General features: G+C 39.2%; 1 protein-coding gene across 1 annotated transcript in view; it reads left to right on the top strand.

The window, feature by feature from the left end:
- Window positions 1–14,942, top strand: part of LOC104466313 (talin-2) — a gene marked incomplete at both ends in the record, with an annotated part of 60,495 nt that extends 45,553 nt beyond the window's left edge. Inside the window, 5 exons of the mRNA XM_010079692.1 lie at window positions 579–684; window positions 4,301–4,425; window positions 11,223–11,348; window positions 14,606–14,668; window positions 14,760–14,942. Of these exons, the coding sequence (XP_010077994.1) occupies window positions 579–684; window positions 4,301–4,425; window positions 11,223–11,348; window positions 14,606–14,668; window positions 14,760–14,942 (603 nt within the window). The remainder of the gene's footprint in view (window positions 1–578; window positions 685–4,300; window positions 4,426–11,222; window positions 11,349–14,605; window positions 14,669–14,759) is intronic.
- Window positions 14,943–16,117: the final 1,175 nt, after the last annotated feature.

The raw sequence follows: 16,117 nt of genomic DNA, 5'->3' as shown, positions 1-16,117 counted from the left end.
GTTCAGAGGTGTATTTCTTCCCCTTCTGTTTAAGGGTCTTGCCCAGGCTTGGCATTTCCATTGTGTTCACCAAAAAACTGCTGTTTTTTTCCGGAAGAGGCACTATCTTGCAGAGCTTTGTAATTCTATTTTTAGAAATAGTGACCAACTGGTTTTTAATGTTAGAAAATCAGCTCCTCTCCAGCAGTTTAGAAAGACTAAGTCTGATGGGTAAGTATAATAAATATAATATCCGAGAATGGAGTGCTAAAGCTGCATGTTCCTCCCACATAACTCACACATGCGCCTCTGTTTTGGAGAATTTTGTCCTAATTTCAGTACTGAGAACTTCCAGACCATATTGTCAGTTCCTGTAGAAATGCAAGGGAGTGCCACTTTCCTAGTATGCATCAGAGGTTGCAGTGTAAGCCTTTGCTCCTAGTGGTTCACAGATAATTGTATTTCTCTCACTGGACTCAGGTTTTCTCTCAGCTGATTGCTGTACAAAATAAACCTTTCATTAGTGTGCCTTGGGAATGTTCCAGCATTCTCTGGAATCCTTACTAATATGCATTATTACATTTCATCTTTTTGTCTAGATCCTTCAAAAACCAACTCCAGAACTAAAGCATCAGTTGGCCTCTTTCTCCAAGCGGGTTGCTGGTGCTGTCACAGAGCTCATCCAATCAGCAGAAGCAATGAAAGGTGAGCTGGGCAGCCTGCCTACCAGTACAGTGTGCTTTTTACTCCAGAGATTATGATCCAAAAACTTAACAAAAACCCTTTTAGTATGTTCTAAGTGTCTTGGTACCACCTGCTTCCACTCTGTTAATTTCTCTGCTGGTATTCACTTGTTCATAGTGTTGGTAAACGTGTCTAGTTGATCCTCTCACTTATATGATTGGTCATAAGTCATCTAAAAATCATGTCGCCTTTGAAGATGGAAACATCAAGCACAGCACTCAAGACCCAGGGTAGCAGAAAACAAAATACAGTTATCACTCCTCTCGAACTGGTGGCTGAGTTGCAATCAGATGGCTGGTTCCTTTGCTTACACTCTTGTTTGTTCAGTCAAAATACATCCTTTGCTTTGCAGTGATAGTTGCTTTCCAGCTTCAAATAAAAGGGTATACCATCATCTTACTGAATTAATTCTCATCCTCTAGTGCTGATGTCAGTTTTAGGTCTATAGTGTTTACAGTCCTCTGTCTGGGTCCTGCCCTGACAAGTATGTTAGTGAAACTAACAGAAAATTGTCTGGGTGATTTCCTGAACTCTTAGAATTGAACAGCTTGTGGACAAACATAAATTCAGCACTCAAATAAGCAACGAATTCTGTTGCTTAGGGGAAGTTCACTGTTTTTATAACAGATAAGTGATATTTTTCTCAGATACTCACTTCCCTAGTAAAATTTTTATCCAGTGATGCATGCGAACTCTTAGGATGACATTTCCAATGTTCTACATTTTAAATGAGATGAATACGTATTAAGGGTGGTGCTATTAAATGTTACATCACTGCTGCTGAAGCACATTTACCACCAGATTTACTGGGAACATTAGAATAGTCCAAAGAAATCTTCACAGCCATCACAAAAGCATATAAGCAGTCTAATCTCATAGCTAATAGAATGCTACAGTAAATTATTTTGAATAAAGCATTGTAATAACTTTTTTTTAAATTCTGCCCCCCTCTCCCCAAGGCTTCAAGTAAATTCGTGTTTGTTCACTTACTCTTTCCTAAGCTAGGCCAGAGAACACTATACTAATTTTTTCTGATATTCTGTATAATATACACTGCAGGTTTTCCTCAGTTATTTCCTGCCTTTATCAGTACACATTCCTTGGAAAAGAATCCTGATTAAACACTTTTCATATATGGGAAACCCTTGTTATTTTCTTATGGGTTTCTTTTTTTCCTCTGTGTGATAATATATATACTCTGTTTGATATAACAGTGATCTACATTATGCTTTTTCCCTGTTCAGGTAAATTTACTGAATTCTTCAGCCTCCAAGGATCATCAAGTCCAACCCAACACCACCTCACCCACTAAACCATGTCCCGAAGCACCACATCTACACGTCCCCCGGGGGTGGCGCCCCCCCCTCTTCCCGGGCCAGCCTGTTCCAATGCCTGATCACTCTTTCAGTGAAGACATTTTTTCTAATATCCAGCCTAAACCTCCCCGGGCGCAACTTGAGGCCGTTTCCTCTTGTCCCATCACTTGTTCCTTTAGAGAAGAGCCCAGCACCCCCCTCCCTGCACCCTCCTTTCAGGCAGTTGTAGAGAGTGATGAGGTCTCCTCTCAGCCTCCTCTTCTCCAGACTAAACACCCCCAGCTCTCTCAGCCGCTCCTCATCAGACCTGTGCTCCAGACCCTTCACCAGCTTCGTTGCCCTTCTTGAGGTCTTTTCCAACCTTAATGATTCTATGATTCTGCACTCTTATTTATGTTTTGAAATTGCTGTTTTCATTTGCTAACAAGCCAAGCCTGTATCAGAATTTTTCTATTCCCTACATGCTTTTTCAAAATATTTTTCTTGTCCTCATCTTTGGAGATATTTCTTCATTTACAGTATGTTTTGAATTTTAATTCATATTAATGAAAATAAAAAGTCACCTTTTATTTCTTTTTGTCACTTACTGCCTGTAGAGGATTTTTCCTTACTCACTTTAGAAGTTTTTGGGGAAGGTAGAATGTTTTTTAACCATTCCCAGTTTTATTCCTAATTTTCATTTATAGATACATGATAAAATTCTGTCTCCTAACCAATTTAGCATGTAGATATTTTCAACTTTCTGAAATGCCTTTTTTTGAAGGGGAACTGCTACCTTTTACAAGTTTGGTTTTGACCGTGTTTATACAGGCTGCCTGTTTTAAAAATATTTTTTCCCTGCTTATCTGCCAGTGTTAGGGTTTACTGTAGAATTCTTTCATCTTGTACACTATTTGAGCTGAGAAATTGTCTCTGGTAATGTTTTGATATTTGATATAAAATGCATATATGCATACTATATAGGGATTAGCAGCATGAAACAGCTCCTTAGGATTACAGTACCATGGACTTCAGCTATATATATAGATCTATATACATTATATATAGGAGCCAGTCATTCTGTATTCTCCTGTGATTTGGTTGTCTGTAGCAGAAACTGCCTCATTCTTTAGCTGGCGCAATGTTGACCCATAGGCATTCACAGTTATTTCCTTTGATGTTTGATGAATCAGACATGGGTTATGCTGTTCCTGATGCAAAGTGCCAGTATCCTTCTGCCCAGTTGTTCTTCCCTAAAAATGATTAATGTTTCAGTTGATATTTTAATATTAGGTTCACCCAAAGTTTCTGATCCAGTTTCAGTAAGTTTAACAAGGCCTTAAGTTTGGGGGTTTTTTTCTTTTTTTTTCATTCTAGCTTAGTCTTCCTTTGCCTGGTGTATACAGTTTCCCATCCTTTTCTGTTTCCATCTGTGACGCCACTTCCTCCCCTTGCCCCTAGTAGTTATGACCTTAGAAGTTTTCTCTCTGGTTTCCTTTTCTCCCACCATCTAATTTTCCTTATGGCTGTTTCATTGCCTCCCTCAATCCAAAACATGGATGCTTTCTGAATCTTGTCATCCAGAGAATAATGTTATGAAATTGAAAATAATAATGCACGGACTTCCAAAAATCTGAGATCACCTCCAGCCAAGTATTCATTTTGTGGACCTACAAAATTTTCTTTGAGCCAAGAGAAATGCCAAAAGCTCAACAAAAAATAAAAAGTTGACTTTTGGATATGTTGTAGAAATTGCTTTGGCCTTCTCTACACTGCTGTTAAAAACACATTGCCGAAAGCATGCTTTCTTCAGTCAATAATAGCTTCATCTCTAACCACTGCCAAAAAAGAGACTCTGAAAAGTGTGCTGTGGATGAGTATCTGTTGTCTGTAACATGTCCTCTTTACCATTCAGACTTCTCAATCTACCTTACAACTTGGTCGAGTTAGAAACCATCTTAGTAAGAACTCTAGTAAATGAAAGTTGAGTGACAGCTGCTTTTGTTCCCAGTATCCCTTTTCAAAACTTCTTTGCTTACACAGTTCTTAATTAAGTTACTTTCATAACAGAATAATCCTGATAAATACTTTTTTTTAATCTGACCTACATTTTGTTCTCAGTGGCATAAACTACAGTGGTTTTATGCCATTATGGTACTAAAACCAGCTCTCTGCAATGTGCATGCTGGATTTGACGCTTGAAGTGTGATTGTGAATCAACCTGGTTGAATGGCAGCACACAGCACCGCTGGAGTTATTGTCTTTGTCTCCATTAATTTCAGGGACAGAGTGGGTGGATCCAGAAGACCCAACAGTCATTGCGGAGGCAGAGCTACTAGGGGCTGCAGCATCAATTGAGGCTGCAGCAAAGAAATTAGAGCAGCTGAAACCAAGAGCCAAGCCAAAGGTGAGTGTCCATCCCCATTGTTTCTTAGAAGTTAATAAAGCAGAAGATGCATATAGCCCATATATTGGTGTATGCTTTGTTACTGTCCGTGACAATGGTATAAGGAATCAAACTTGGGATCAGTCTCGGTGCCAGTAGACACTGCACTGGGTGGAACTTGTCCCTGAAGGAAGACGGTAAAAAAGATGCTGTTCAGGAAGTGAGTCAAGCACCAGCCATGAGCAAGCAAAGGAAGAAAAGCCAAATGTTAGAAATGCTTTTAAGAGTTACAGCATCCTTACTGATGATTGATTACTTTTCTGATTCCAAACACATTTTACTGGTGTGAAAAGTCATTCTCACTTGCTTTCCTTTGAAGACCGTTTGTTCTCATCTGAATGTGTGGAGTATAGCAGGAGAAAGCAGCAGCAACACAGAAGAGATTCAGCAGAATGTAAAAGACCTTCAGGATTTTCTAAGATTAAAAACCTAGCATTTTATGCCATGCTAAAAGAGTAGCTGCTTCAGTATCAAATCACATACGTGGTATGACCATTTCTATTTAATTTTCCTGAAGGAAAACAAATTACAGTTCTTTATGAAAGCAAGTAGTGTTGCATGTTGCCAGGTCATTTCAAACGTGTCTCTGAATATGTAATATAAAATTAAACCAAATATTTCCATGCATGGTACAGAGGGAATGTATGAAACTGCTGTGACTTATGGTTGTATGCATAGCTCACAAGACTGGATCACAGAGAATTGCTACCTTTTGCCTTGTGTCAACAGGCAGGTTTTAGAAGAAATTATCATGTTGCCTAGAATTCGATCTCTTTACAATGAAAATCATGCTTGGGCTGTGTAAGTGACTTCAGGAAAGGCCGATGTATCTATTTCCGTGATTATGCTGCTCTGTAGGTGCAGAACAGTTTTCTAAGTAAAGCTAATGAGAAGTCTTGCTAAAAAGCAGGGCCTCAAGAACATTCAGTGTTGGATGATTGTTTTCGGTGCAGGGTGGTATTTTGTCATTCAGCAACATCAGATGAAGTAGTCCTTGGTAGCTTCACTCTTTGAGGACTTTCTCCCTCCCCCTGCTTAGTGATGGGAATAAATTAGCGCATGAAAAAGAAATGCTCTTTGTCCTGCATTTTTTAACAAGTACATCCATTTCGTTTATAAAGAATAATGGACCTTTATAATGAGACTCTACAGAGCAGAGGACACAGACCCAGTCTGAGGGGAAGAGTCCTCCATCACCTTTTCTATACAATCACTGCACAATAGTATATGTGTGTTGCCTGGTAACCCTGGAGTAGTTTCCTTCCAACATCTAAGCTACCACAGGGTCATTGTAATTTCACAGTGAATACAGTTCTCACACCTGCTCCTCATTTAACATGTTGAGTATGCAGTCTGCCTGTGATTTATTTGTCTGTTTATTTGTCATTTTCTGAAACTAAAATCCATATCCAACTGTTTATTTAATTTGGGATTTAAACAGCCTTTACATCCTTTTTTAGATGTTTAATCCCTTTCACAATATGGATTGTAATACACAGTAAAGGTACTAGGAAGATCACAGAGTGGCTCAAATACCCCTTTTTCTACTGAAGACTTGTAGCTTGTATCCTCCCAGAGTAGGATTTCCTGCTTTGCACAGGCTCTGTCTGATGCTCATCTTGGACAACACACACAGTGTTATAGTGTGAACGCCTAGACTAGGTCAGGGGGTTGATACAATTGATTTTTTCTTATGCTTACTCTGTGAAATGCCAGAATAGTAGGTATCTTCTACAACGAAACAGGCTGCTGGTCCAACTAGACCAATATCCTGCTTTGATTAACAGTAATCATCACCGAGTGAACTTGCAGAGAAGTCCTTAGTTGGCAATTTTAGAATAAGTTGCCTGCAAGAAGTCCATCATCTTCATCATTATTAATTGGTGGCCGATTCTCAATTTTTGGGTAAGCTTCTGTTATTGGGGCAGGGAGTGGGAGTCATTTGAGTTAGGCTTGAAATTTTCATCTTTGTGTGTTCCAGTTTGTCTGCTACCTCTAAAAAAAAAAAAAAAAAAAAAAAAAAAAAAAAGTTGAACATAGGGGTTTCCTCATTTGTCCCACTAAATTTGTCCCACTTAATTTTTTTTATACTTTTGGATTTTTAAAATTCTTTTCCTTGTTTTCATATTTTTGCATGTATCACACCCTCTTGATGTCTTAGACTGAGACCAATAGCATGAGATGTCTTAATTTTCTACTACTGGGAATCATCTTCTCCCAGAGAACAATCTCTAATAAATTCACAGACCTGCTAACTGCTGCCCATGTTTTATTGTATGATGCTTCCTTTAAATCCTGGTCATCAGGCTGCTGGTGAAATGTGCTCCTAAAATTCTTAGTCCACTAGCCCACTGTCCCATTGATACCCTATTAATATTTGTCTGTCTTCTGAGCTTGTATCTTGCAAACACTTTGAGGAGTCTCCTAAGTAGCTGTTGTTACTCCTTCCTGTAGCACACAGCCCATTCAGTATTCTCATTGCAGTGTTCAAGGTGGGGAATGATCTGTGAAGCAGTGAGATCTTTACTGTTCATTAAGCGAGTTTTGGCTGTCATATTTCCTTTAAATAACACAATTATGTTTTTCCTGACTGTGAACTCTTTTGTTCCATTTTCCATTTTTGGAATGCAGCCATATATTCCTCCTGTTATGCAAATATGGCACTGTCTGTAAAATAACAACCCCCCAAAATTAGTAATTTTTTGAGGAAGAAAAACATTTTGTCTAATAAAAACTACATGCTTCACTAATACTGGAAAAAGCACTTTAAAGGAAAAAGTTACGGTAGATGAGGTACAACCGCAGAGAGCATTGCTGGACCTACCCTATTCTGTTGGTATGCTCTTCGTGCTTCTGTGCAGGCGTATGCCTTCAAACACAAGTGTCTTTAGTAGTCAATAAGAGTTCCCTGCTGTTACCTCTTAGCAGTTTGTCCTTTTTTTTTTTTTTCCCAAGATGAATCAAACCTGGATGCCTTTTTCTGCAGGACTCTGTGTGATATGTTTGATATATTAGGTTGTTATTTAATCCAACTATATATCAAACATATTCCTACAGTGTCCTGCCCTGTCTCCGGGGGTTTTAACATAGTAGAAGGCAATATGGAGGAGTACATTCATTCACAAGCAGGTTTAGAAGATTTCCTGCAAACTCCTAATCTGATTTAAAATAGATACATGAAGGGTTCCTTTATCGGCAGAGTTGCTCTTGGAGGGACTCAAAAGTTGTGTAGGGCCTTTTATAGCAGTGAGCAGCAGCTGTGCCAAGAACTGACTTTCACTGAAATGGTTAATGTGTTCTCCATGGCTCAGTGCAGTACCTTGCCCATATTGGTTTTCTCTTTATGAAATAGAAGATGAGAGCTGCTTCAAAATAAAATGGTTTGTCTTTTGTAATTTTTTTCTACTGTTTAGCAGTGGGATTGGGGCCTCATTTGTTCTCCTATTAACCCTGACTTTATTTATGCTACCCCTAATAATGGAGATTCTATAGAAAACTGATTACAATACAGTACAAAAACATCTCCAATTCTATTTTTTTAATGGTGCAATCAACACTTTCAGGATACAGACTTTGTAGCTAGCCTAATAATTTTGGTTTGTCTGTTCCGGTGACTTCATGTTCCAACCCATTTATACCTCTACATAGTCAATAACAACTTAGTAGTTTAAGCTTGTGGAAAAAAAGATGCTGATCTTCATGGGGGCTACTTGAGGAAGGAGAAGCTGATCACTTGTCTCCTAGATCTGGTTTTCTAAAGAAGTGTTTTCTGCCATGTATCACTTAATTGCTCGTGACTTGTTCACGAAGGCTGTGAACTGACTCATGTTGTGAGGGTACTTTTGATGAGTGTGACCTTAAGACAGTTCAGGACACACTCTTTAATAATGGGAATGGGTAGAAGAATTATTTCTCTTGTAAGGCATTTTGCCGTGTTCAGTCTTGGGCTGCTGTGTGTCCTTGTTGATAAGGAATGCTCTTTGGAGACTACAGGCAGGTAAACATACCCACAGCACCGACCGAGCATTGTGCCTGCTTCTCCATTTCAAACAGGAGCATTCAGCCCTTCGATGTCCTACCTGAGAATGCTGAAGGGAAAACTGCAGGGAAGGACTAGAAAACAAGGATTTGTTAGAAAAGATGAAAACTCAACAGAAGTTCCACAGTTTGAGAGCTGTGTAAGGCTGCTTCAGAAGTAAATTCTCCGCAGAAGGGATCAACTGTCAATAGAAAATTTTTCTTTTTTCCAGAAATAGAAGAAGTTGTGAGATGACAGGAAATGCAGGATTTGGAAGTCTGAGAAACTCAGGGTGTGCTTTCTTCTCCCCACACCCCAGATTTCAACATAGTTGGAAAGAAATTCATTTGGTACCAGGGGAATTGACCTGTTATGTGATGAGATACTAAGGTTTAGCTATCTGTCTTCCTGATGAGCTTTACCTGCTGCTCTGCAGTGGAAGTGAATCCAGCCATGGTACAGTAGCATTCTCAGCAATGCAAGATGTGATTTCTCTGCATTTCCTTTGAAAGGAGTCATTTTTGCTTAGCACTTACATGCACTATTTATTCCACTCACTATGCTGAACTGAGTTCAAACAACTACTTTTCTTCAGCATCCCCTTGGTGGCTGGTTTTTTTTGCAAATTGGATACTATCTGGGCACGTACGTGGCTCCCTAATAGATCAGAGTATGGCTATGGGCATTTTATTGAACTTTGTGGAAGAGTGACACCTCCTTTAAGCAGATACTGAAATGCTCACTTATGTTTGAATTCCTGACAACATTGACATATAAAGAATAATATACATAATATATTTGGTTATGTTGGAAATGAAAACTTTAAAACTCTCAATAACAGGGACCCTTGGACAAAAATAAAAGTGCAATAACAGTCTGTTAAAAGTGGAAGTGCAGTAAGAGTCTGTTAAATTGCCTATCATCCAGCGGTACTTTTGTTGGTATTTCACTTTAAGTCTAGTCAACTTAAAGTCAACAATGCATTATTTGTAATAATGGAAAGAAATCTGATAGTGATTATACTGAATTCCATTTGGTCTCTTTGGTTTTGTTTTGTCATGATTGAAGTATGAGTTTTATAAATAAGACTTGAGGCCTGTTCCATAAATTCAGGACCAATGTGATTAACACTTAGATATAATAATGGTCATGATGTTACATTGCAAGCATTGCCAAAAATGTGTGTGGAACGTGACTTGCACACTTTACAAAACAATTTCTTCTACTCTTATTAAAAAAACGTGCTTTAGTTGATGGGATTAGCCCAATGGCAAGGCAGGACAAATACTTTTCCTTGAATTAGGTGGCTTTTCCTAAAGGATAAGAAAAACCTTATGTGCCAAACAACTTCATCTACACATCAGTTTTTATTTTCAGATCACTTGGTTTTTCTGGTCTCTAGGGATGCTACGGTTTCATCCTCTGGTCTTTGTTTTAGTTATGTGGCAGTTAGTGCTGTAGGTCTGAGCATGGCTTGATGTGCCATTTTGTAATGATTTTCAATTACTCATAATTATCTTCTATTATTTTATGAATGACTACTACTTCATCAGGTTGCAGTATCAGGAGAACTAAACCTGACTTAAATTTAGGTGGCTGTGCTTAGACTTGCAAATGAATTGCCCAGTTTTCTAACTCAAAGCCCACTTAGCTGGTGTTCCTCAAGTTAGTTATTTGACACAAGAACACTGTGGTTGCGTAAGCTGGAAGAAACCTGTATTTCAAAAAGCCTCATCTCTCTCAAGGTGGTCTGTTCTGGTATTGTATCCACTAGTCCTACTGGTCATACTGCATTGGATTGTGGTAGGCTTTTATTTTTAAACCAGTTTCTGTTGGTTTATTTTGTATAACAAACAATCAGAATACACGGCTCAGGCCTGGTTCTGATTAAAAGAACAATAACCATTTATCTCCATCTATTTTGTTAACTGTTCAGAAGCTAGTAAGCGTGCTTAGGTGGATAAGTGTTTTCAGTATCTAAGTGATTAGGAAGTCAGGGAAGTTGTTGTTTTATGGAACAATAGATTTGCATTTTAAATAGCAAGAACCCCTATTAGGAACAGCTGATCCCTCTATTTGCACATGCTTGTTGAAAGACACATTTGGATGACTGAAGTGTTCCAGACAGACCTTTGGAACATCGTATCTCCAAGGTGACTAAACTAGACTGCTTCACAACACTGCTCACTGTGAAATGACAGCTCTTACCAAAAGCTGTGAAATCCATGCACTTGCCTAGTATCTACATTACATTTCTTAGTACAGGTGAATGAGACAATATACATTTATCACTGATCTTTTCTAATGCTTTAAGTCTTTTTAAGTATTTAGAAAATGGTGTACCTAGTTTAGCAATCTTGAAAGCTGGTACTGTAGCACTACAAGACAATATGTAAAAACAAGAATTTATTTTCGGACCTGCACTTTTCTGAATGTAGTTTTGAGTAGCCCTAGTGGAGGTAGTGTATTAGAAAGTTGAAGGCAATTCTTCAAGTATCTGTGTGATACTCAATTTCATGTGTGAGCAGCCACAAGGGCCACTTAATATTTAAATTCAGTTATGTTGACTCCCAGCTTTAGTCCACATGAAACTCCTTTGCATAAAATTATGTTATAGGTCTCATTGAATTTACTGATGTGTTCCAAAATCTTCTTGTCTCACTTTGTATATAACCTCAATCTTGAAAATACAGCTGCTTTCAGATTAATAATGTGTGACATTGTTCTTTCTTGGTTATAGCAAGCAGATGAGACTCTGGATTTCGAAGAACAGATCCTGGAAGCAGCTAAATCCATTGCAGCTGCTACCAGTGCCCTTGTGAAGTCAGCTTCAGCAGCCCAGAGAGAACTGGTGGCACAGGGAAAGGTGGGTAAACAGGGCAAGTAGCAACAGTAAGGGGAGAAAGCATCAAAACTTCATCTGGTCTTTTAACTGTTCTCTGTTAAAACAGTAGGAGAGAAGCTTGGGAATGACTAATGAGAATCTAAATCTTTCCATTGATCATCACAATAGATGGCCCAGGCCTTGGTTCTGTTAAAAAAAAAAAACAAACCATAATTATATTTATTTAAACCTCACAAGTATAATCAAGTGTTTGGCTCTTGACATGTTTCAGCTGTGGGGAGTTTTTGTATTTATGCATTTTTTTTAATTTTGTGAAGATCTGTGATTCAAGCTAGTAATGTATAGTCCCAAAAGACAGCTTGGGGACCCGAAAACAAATGACACAGTATAAAATGCCACTCTGGACCAGAATAGCAAAGGGCCTCACAAATTGTGCCCTCGATGTTTCGCCATCTGATTTAGTGGGGACACAGGCCTGCTTGCAAATTCAGTACATTTAAGTGGACATGCTTGTAATTATTCTTGGGACCAATGGAAAGCATGCTCATAACATGTGTTGTCCTTTTGGTCTGGTCAGGATTGAGGTCTTTGTAATTAATTTCATATCTGTCACTGTGTTTTTTCCTGGTTCATATACTTTGAAACTTAAAATCTGAACATCAGACAGATATGTTGCGTGTGAGAACACTTTGTTATAGGATCATTGTTGTTGTATAGTTATGGTTTCCAGTTTCATCTCATTCTTTATTCTGAGCAGACTGTGTCATGAATCCTGTCAAAAAAGCACTATGCTGTCTACTTCAGCTAGGATTCCTGCGGAGCTTGTGCTTTTAGTTCCAGCAGGAGCACAGAGCACTAGTTTCAGAACAACAGTGATGTAACTGTTTGAAAAGACCCACCATAAGGAACTTATCAGCAATGCCTAAAACAAGACGTTATTACTGCCCATTGAAATCTGGCTGTGGGGACACTCAAAAACATGAGAATTTTTACTTACCTGTTTCGCTTAGATTATTGTGCAGTCTTGTTTTATGTGATAAGACCTGTTCTTACTTAGTTCCATTATGACATACAGCTTGCTTTACTTTCCTCTCCACCACTGTTGTAAAGCTGTACAGAATAATACAGAATGTGTTCTATCCTAGTACCAGCCCTGAATCTCCCTCGGGTAGTTCTGGCTTCTTTGCTCTCCCATGTACATTTCTGTCTTTCAGCTTGAGGCTAACAGCACTTGCATCCTGTTCCATTCAAGTTCAGATAATTGCTAAAATCACTTTAATCTGTCTGTTTGAGGAAAGCTGTAGCTTGCTGTTCTAATTAGAAGCCCACCTGTCAAATACAGTGCTGTATCAGCCTGCTTTACTGAATTTAGCCATTTTGCTTTATCCGTCACTCTTCCATAGTAACTTGCTGAAAGATCAGGAATTTTTGCAGCAAAAGGCTTTTACTGATGGTTTCTTGCCTCCTTGGAAGATCTGTGGTCCTTAAGGGAAGAAAGGAATCCCAACCAAAATCAAAATTTAATGAAACATCAAACTTCAGAATTGTTTGTGGCAAACCCCCTCATTATGATAACTTCTTAGAATAAATAAAGCCATTAAGATACTTCTGAAATAATGAAGCCCTAACCCTCTCTTCTTTCCTGACTAATTATTAGTGCTTAGGCAATTGTCATTATGGGGTATCCTGAATGCTCTGGTAGCCTGTATCTCCAGGTCAGCCAGAAGTACGTGAAGCTGGATTCTAAAATGACTGACCAAATTCTTGCCCATAGAGAATGGCTCCAACCTGCTTGGTGGGAAGATTTTGTTAACTGTTACTAGGGAAAATGTTTTGCTTTTGTAAGAAACTTTCTGAGGCATGTGGTATGGACTCCCCCCAGAAAAGCATGGCTGGCATGTAGGTGGGAAGGACAAGTTTGATCTGCTCCACATCTATTGCTTCCATACTGAACAGCAAACTGTGCGGACTGCTGGCTGAGATTCCTCACTGACTTTTGGTCTGGAGGCAGTGGGAAATTCTTACCCAACTGCATGGATGTGTGCAGACCAGGCACGTTCTTGTCCCAAATACATTTCCAACATTGCTTGGTAAAGGCTGTGAAAGTATCTTACATGGCAAATTGGTGCAGTACTGTAGTTGAAGAGTTTGCTAAAGAAATTTTAAGTGTAACTACTTTCCCCTGTGGAATTGTTACAAAATAATTATTTTCATATTAGGCAGCCATTTCCATTTCTGCAGTATAGATGAAGTCTGGGAAGTTGCATCTGATCTATCTTCTTCCACGCCACCCCCCTATTCACTCACTGACACATGCACACACACAAAACTCAGACACCACTAACTAGACTCGTGCATCTGTGGTCTACTTAAAATATGTTTTCAGTGGATGATTAGGCAAGAAAACCTTGAAACCTAAAGAATTCAGGGACCTTGTATATTCTTTTGTATAACAGATTTCTCAGTTATACAAAAGTGTCACCATAGCTATGAGCGAACACATCTTCTGTTCATGATTCAGTTCCAATCCCTGGGATCCTCATTATGCACCAATCCCTATTTCCATTTCTTTTAAAATCCAACAACTTTCTGGACCATGTTTACATTTCACATCTTCCAGCGCCTCTCCCAAAAACTCCCAGGCAGTTGGGAGTGTGGGGCTGGCAACCAGCTGTAGAATTTTGTGTCATTGCTTTCATCTGACATGGGAAGAAGACTGACTCCTGGTTGTTGCCAGTACTGCTGATGCCATGAACACTTCAGTGGATGAGCCATGCAGAGAAATGGGGTGCTCTCCTCAAATGCCATTATTAGGCAGGAAGGCTGTCAGGGGGGTTCCCTGTGGAGCTTTCTGTTCTGTACCTTCCTGTAGTGCCAGAATCAGAAAAGACTCTGGAACAATGTAAATCCGAATGTGTTGTGGAGACAGAAATAAGTTATTTCAAAGGCCAGGAGATTAGGAGCTACTGCTTCAACTGTTGCTTAGGCCAAAGTCTTGGCTGCAACAATCATTACTTTGGCACTTCTCCACATGTTCCAGGGATGGGGCAATTCAAGCAGCATAGCAAGCTGGACGCTATGTGAGCAGGCAGGTAGGCACTGGAAACACACTTGCTCTGACAACTAACTTGCAGTTGGATTTTCTGCTCCTGTATGTGTTGGGCACAGTCACAGCTGCAGGTGTTTCCTTTTTTTATGGATTACTGTTTGTCTAAATCTGAGACAAACCAATTTCATTTTCTGTTTCATCGTAAGCCATCTCTGAACTGTTTTTTCAGGTTGGAGCAATCCCTGCAAATGCAGCTGATGATGGACAGTGGTCTCAGGGACTTATTTCTGCTGTGAGTAACTACTTCTCTCAAGGAAAACTAGCACCTTCTCTGAAGAAATAATATCCTGTGAGAAACAATGACTTTTTTTACTGTCTCCTAGGCCCGAATGGTGGCAGCTGCAACCAGCAATCTCTGTGAAGCAGCTAATGCCTCGGTACAAGGCCACGCTAGTGAGGAGAAGCTCATCTCATCTGCCAAACAAGTGGCAGCTTCTACAGCACAGTTGCTTGTAGCTTGCAAAGTGAAGGCTGATCATGACTCGGAAGCCATGAGGAGGCTACAGGTACTTGTGTTTTCAATTCCTGAAAACCCACAGTAGTGCTATGTAAACGCTGTTGTGGCACTGTATGAACAAACCACAGATTTTAGGAATAGTTTGTTTAATTTCAGAATTCTGTTCAGTTTTTCTTCTTTGTGGGATTCTGGGGTACTTTCATTCATCAAGGTTGAAGTGATTGTGCATTTGTCATTATTCAGCAGTAGCTGCAGCTCACTTCACTGCTTATTCTTCATTTTTAAAAGATGTCGAGAGATGCAAATGTTGACTGGCTGGTGCCAAGGCGTGGTTTAGATGCAATATTGATAGATTCATATTCATGATAAGCCACAGGAATACCTGAGCTGAGAGTGTTTACTATGTGCATTTTTATAGCAACTGAGTATAACTGGTTTCTCTGCAATTATTCTGCATTCAGTTAGACTCCCAGTGAGCTTGCAAACAGGTAAGCACTCTTAACTTGGTTGCACATGAGTATTCTCCTGACCTCTGCAAGATTTACGCATATTTTCAACAAAGTACTTGTCCAAGTCCAAGCCTGGGTTGTGGTCAGTTTTCCTTTGTCTTGGAGTCAAGAGACAGCAATTGTAGATGAACATTTCTAAAATGGAGAATCATTGTCAGACAGAAGCAAGAACAGAAGCTGATGCAACATCTCAAGTCCGATTTAACTCTTTTACATGAAATTGGTTCCTTTCTACATTACACGCCCATATCATGTTGACCTTCTCTGAACAATTACTGAATTAACACTGTGTTATGACAGGTAAAATATAATGTCTCCAGAAGTTTTGTTTAAGGGTGTTAGTTTTTAAAATGGCTACAGGCTTCTCTGACATCCTGTCCTGCAGGCTCAGCCTGGAACACGAGAACTATTTTAGTTTCTTTTTTCATACCATCAACATGGAGTATCTTTGGTGATAGTGAAATTTTCCCTTTTTCTCTTATTTGCACAGGTGCTGCTAATGGATATTCAATAAAATAGTTCATGGATGGATAGGTATAATCCAGTCCAACAAATACCTATGACTAAGTATCTGTCTGAGCAAAAGGAACTGATATAATAATTTTTTTCAAAGTAGAAAAATGGGTTAGATATTTTGGAGGAAAAAACAAATGTATGTGTGTGAAAAATCTGTTTCTATAGAGAACAGTGGCGTGTTAATGTTATCTCTAGGGAT

Source organism: Pterocles gutturalis, unplaced genomic scaffold (assembly GCF_000699245.1).
Source record: "Pterocles gutturalis isolate BGI_N339 unplaced genomic scaffold, ASM69924v1 scaffold18059, whole genome shotgun sequence".
NCBI classification, from domain to species: Eukaryota; Metazoa; Chordata; class Aves; order Pterocliformes; family Pteroclidae; genus Pterocles; species Pterocles gutturalis.
Note: the sequence above shows the minus strand (reverse complement) of the source record. Positions and strands in the feature narration are given on the sequence as shown.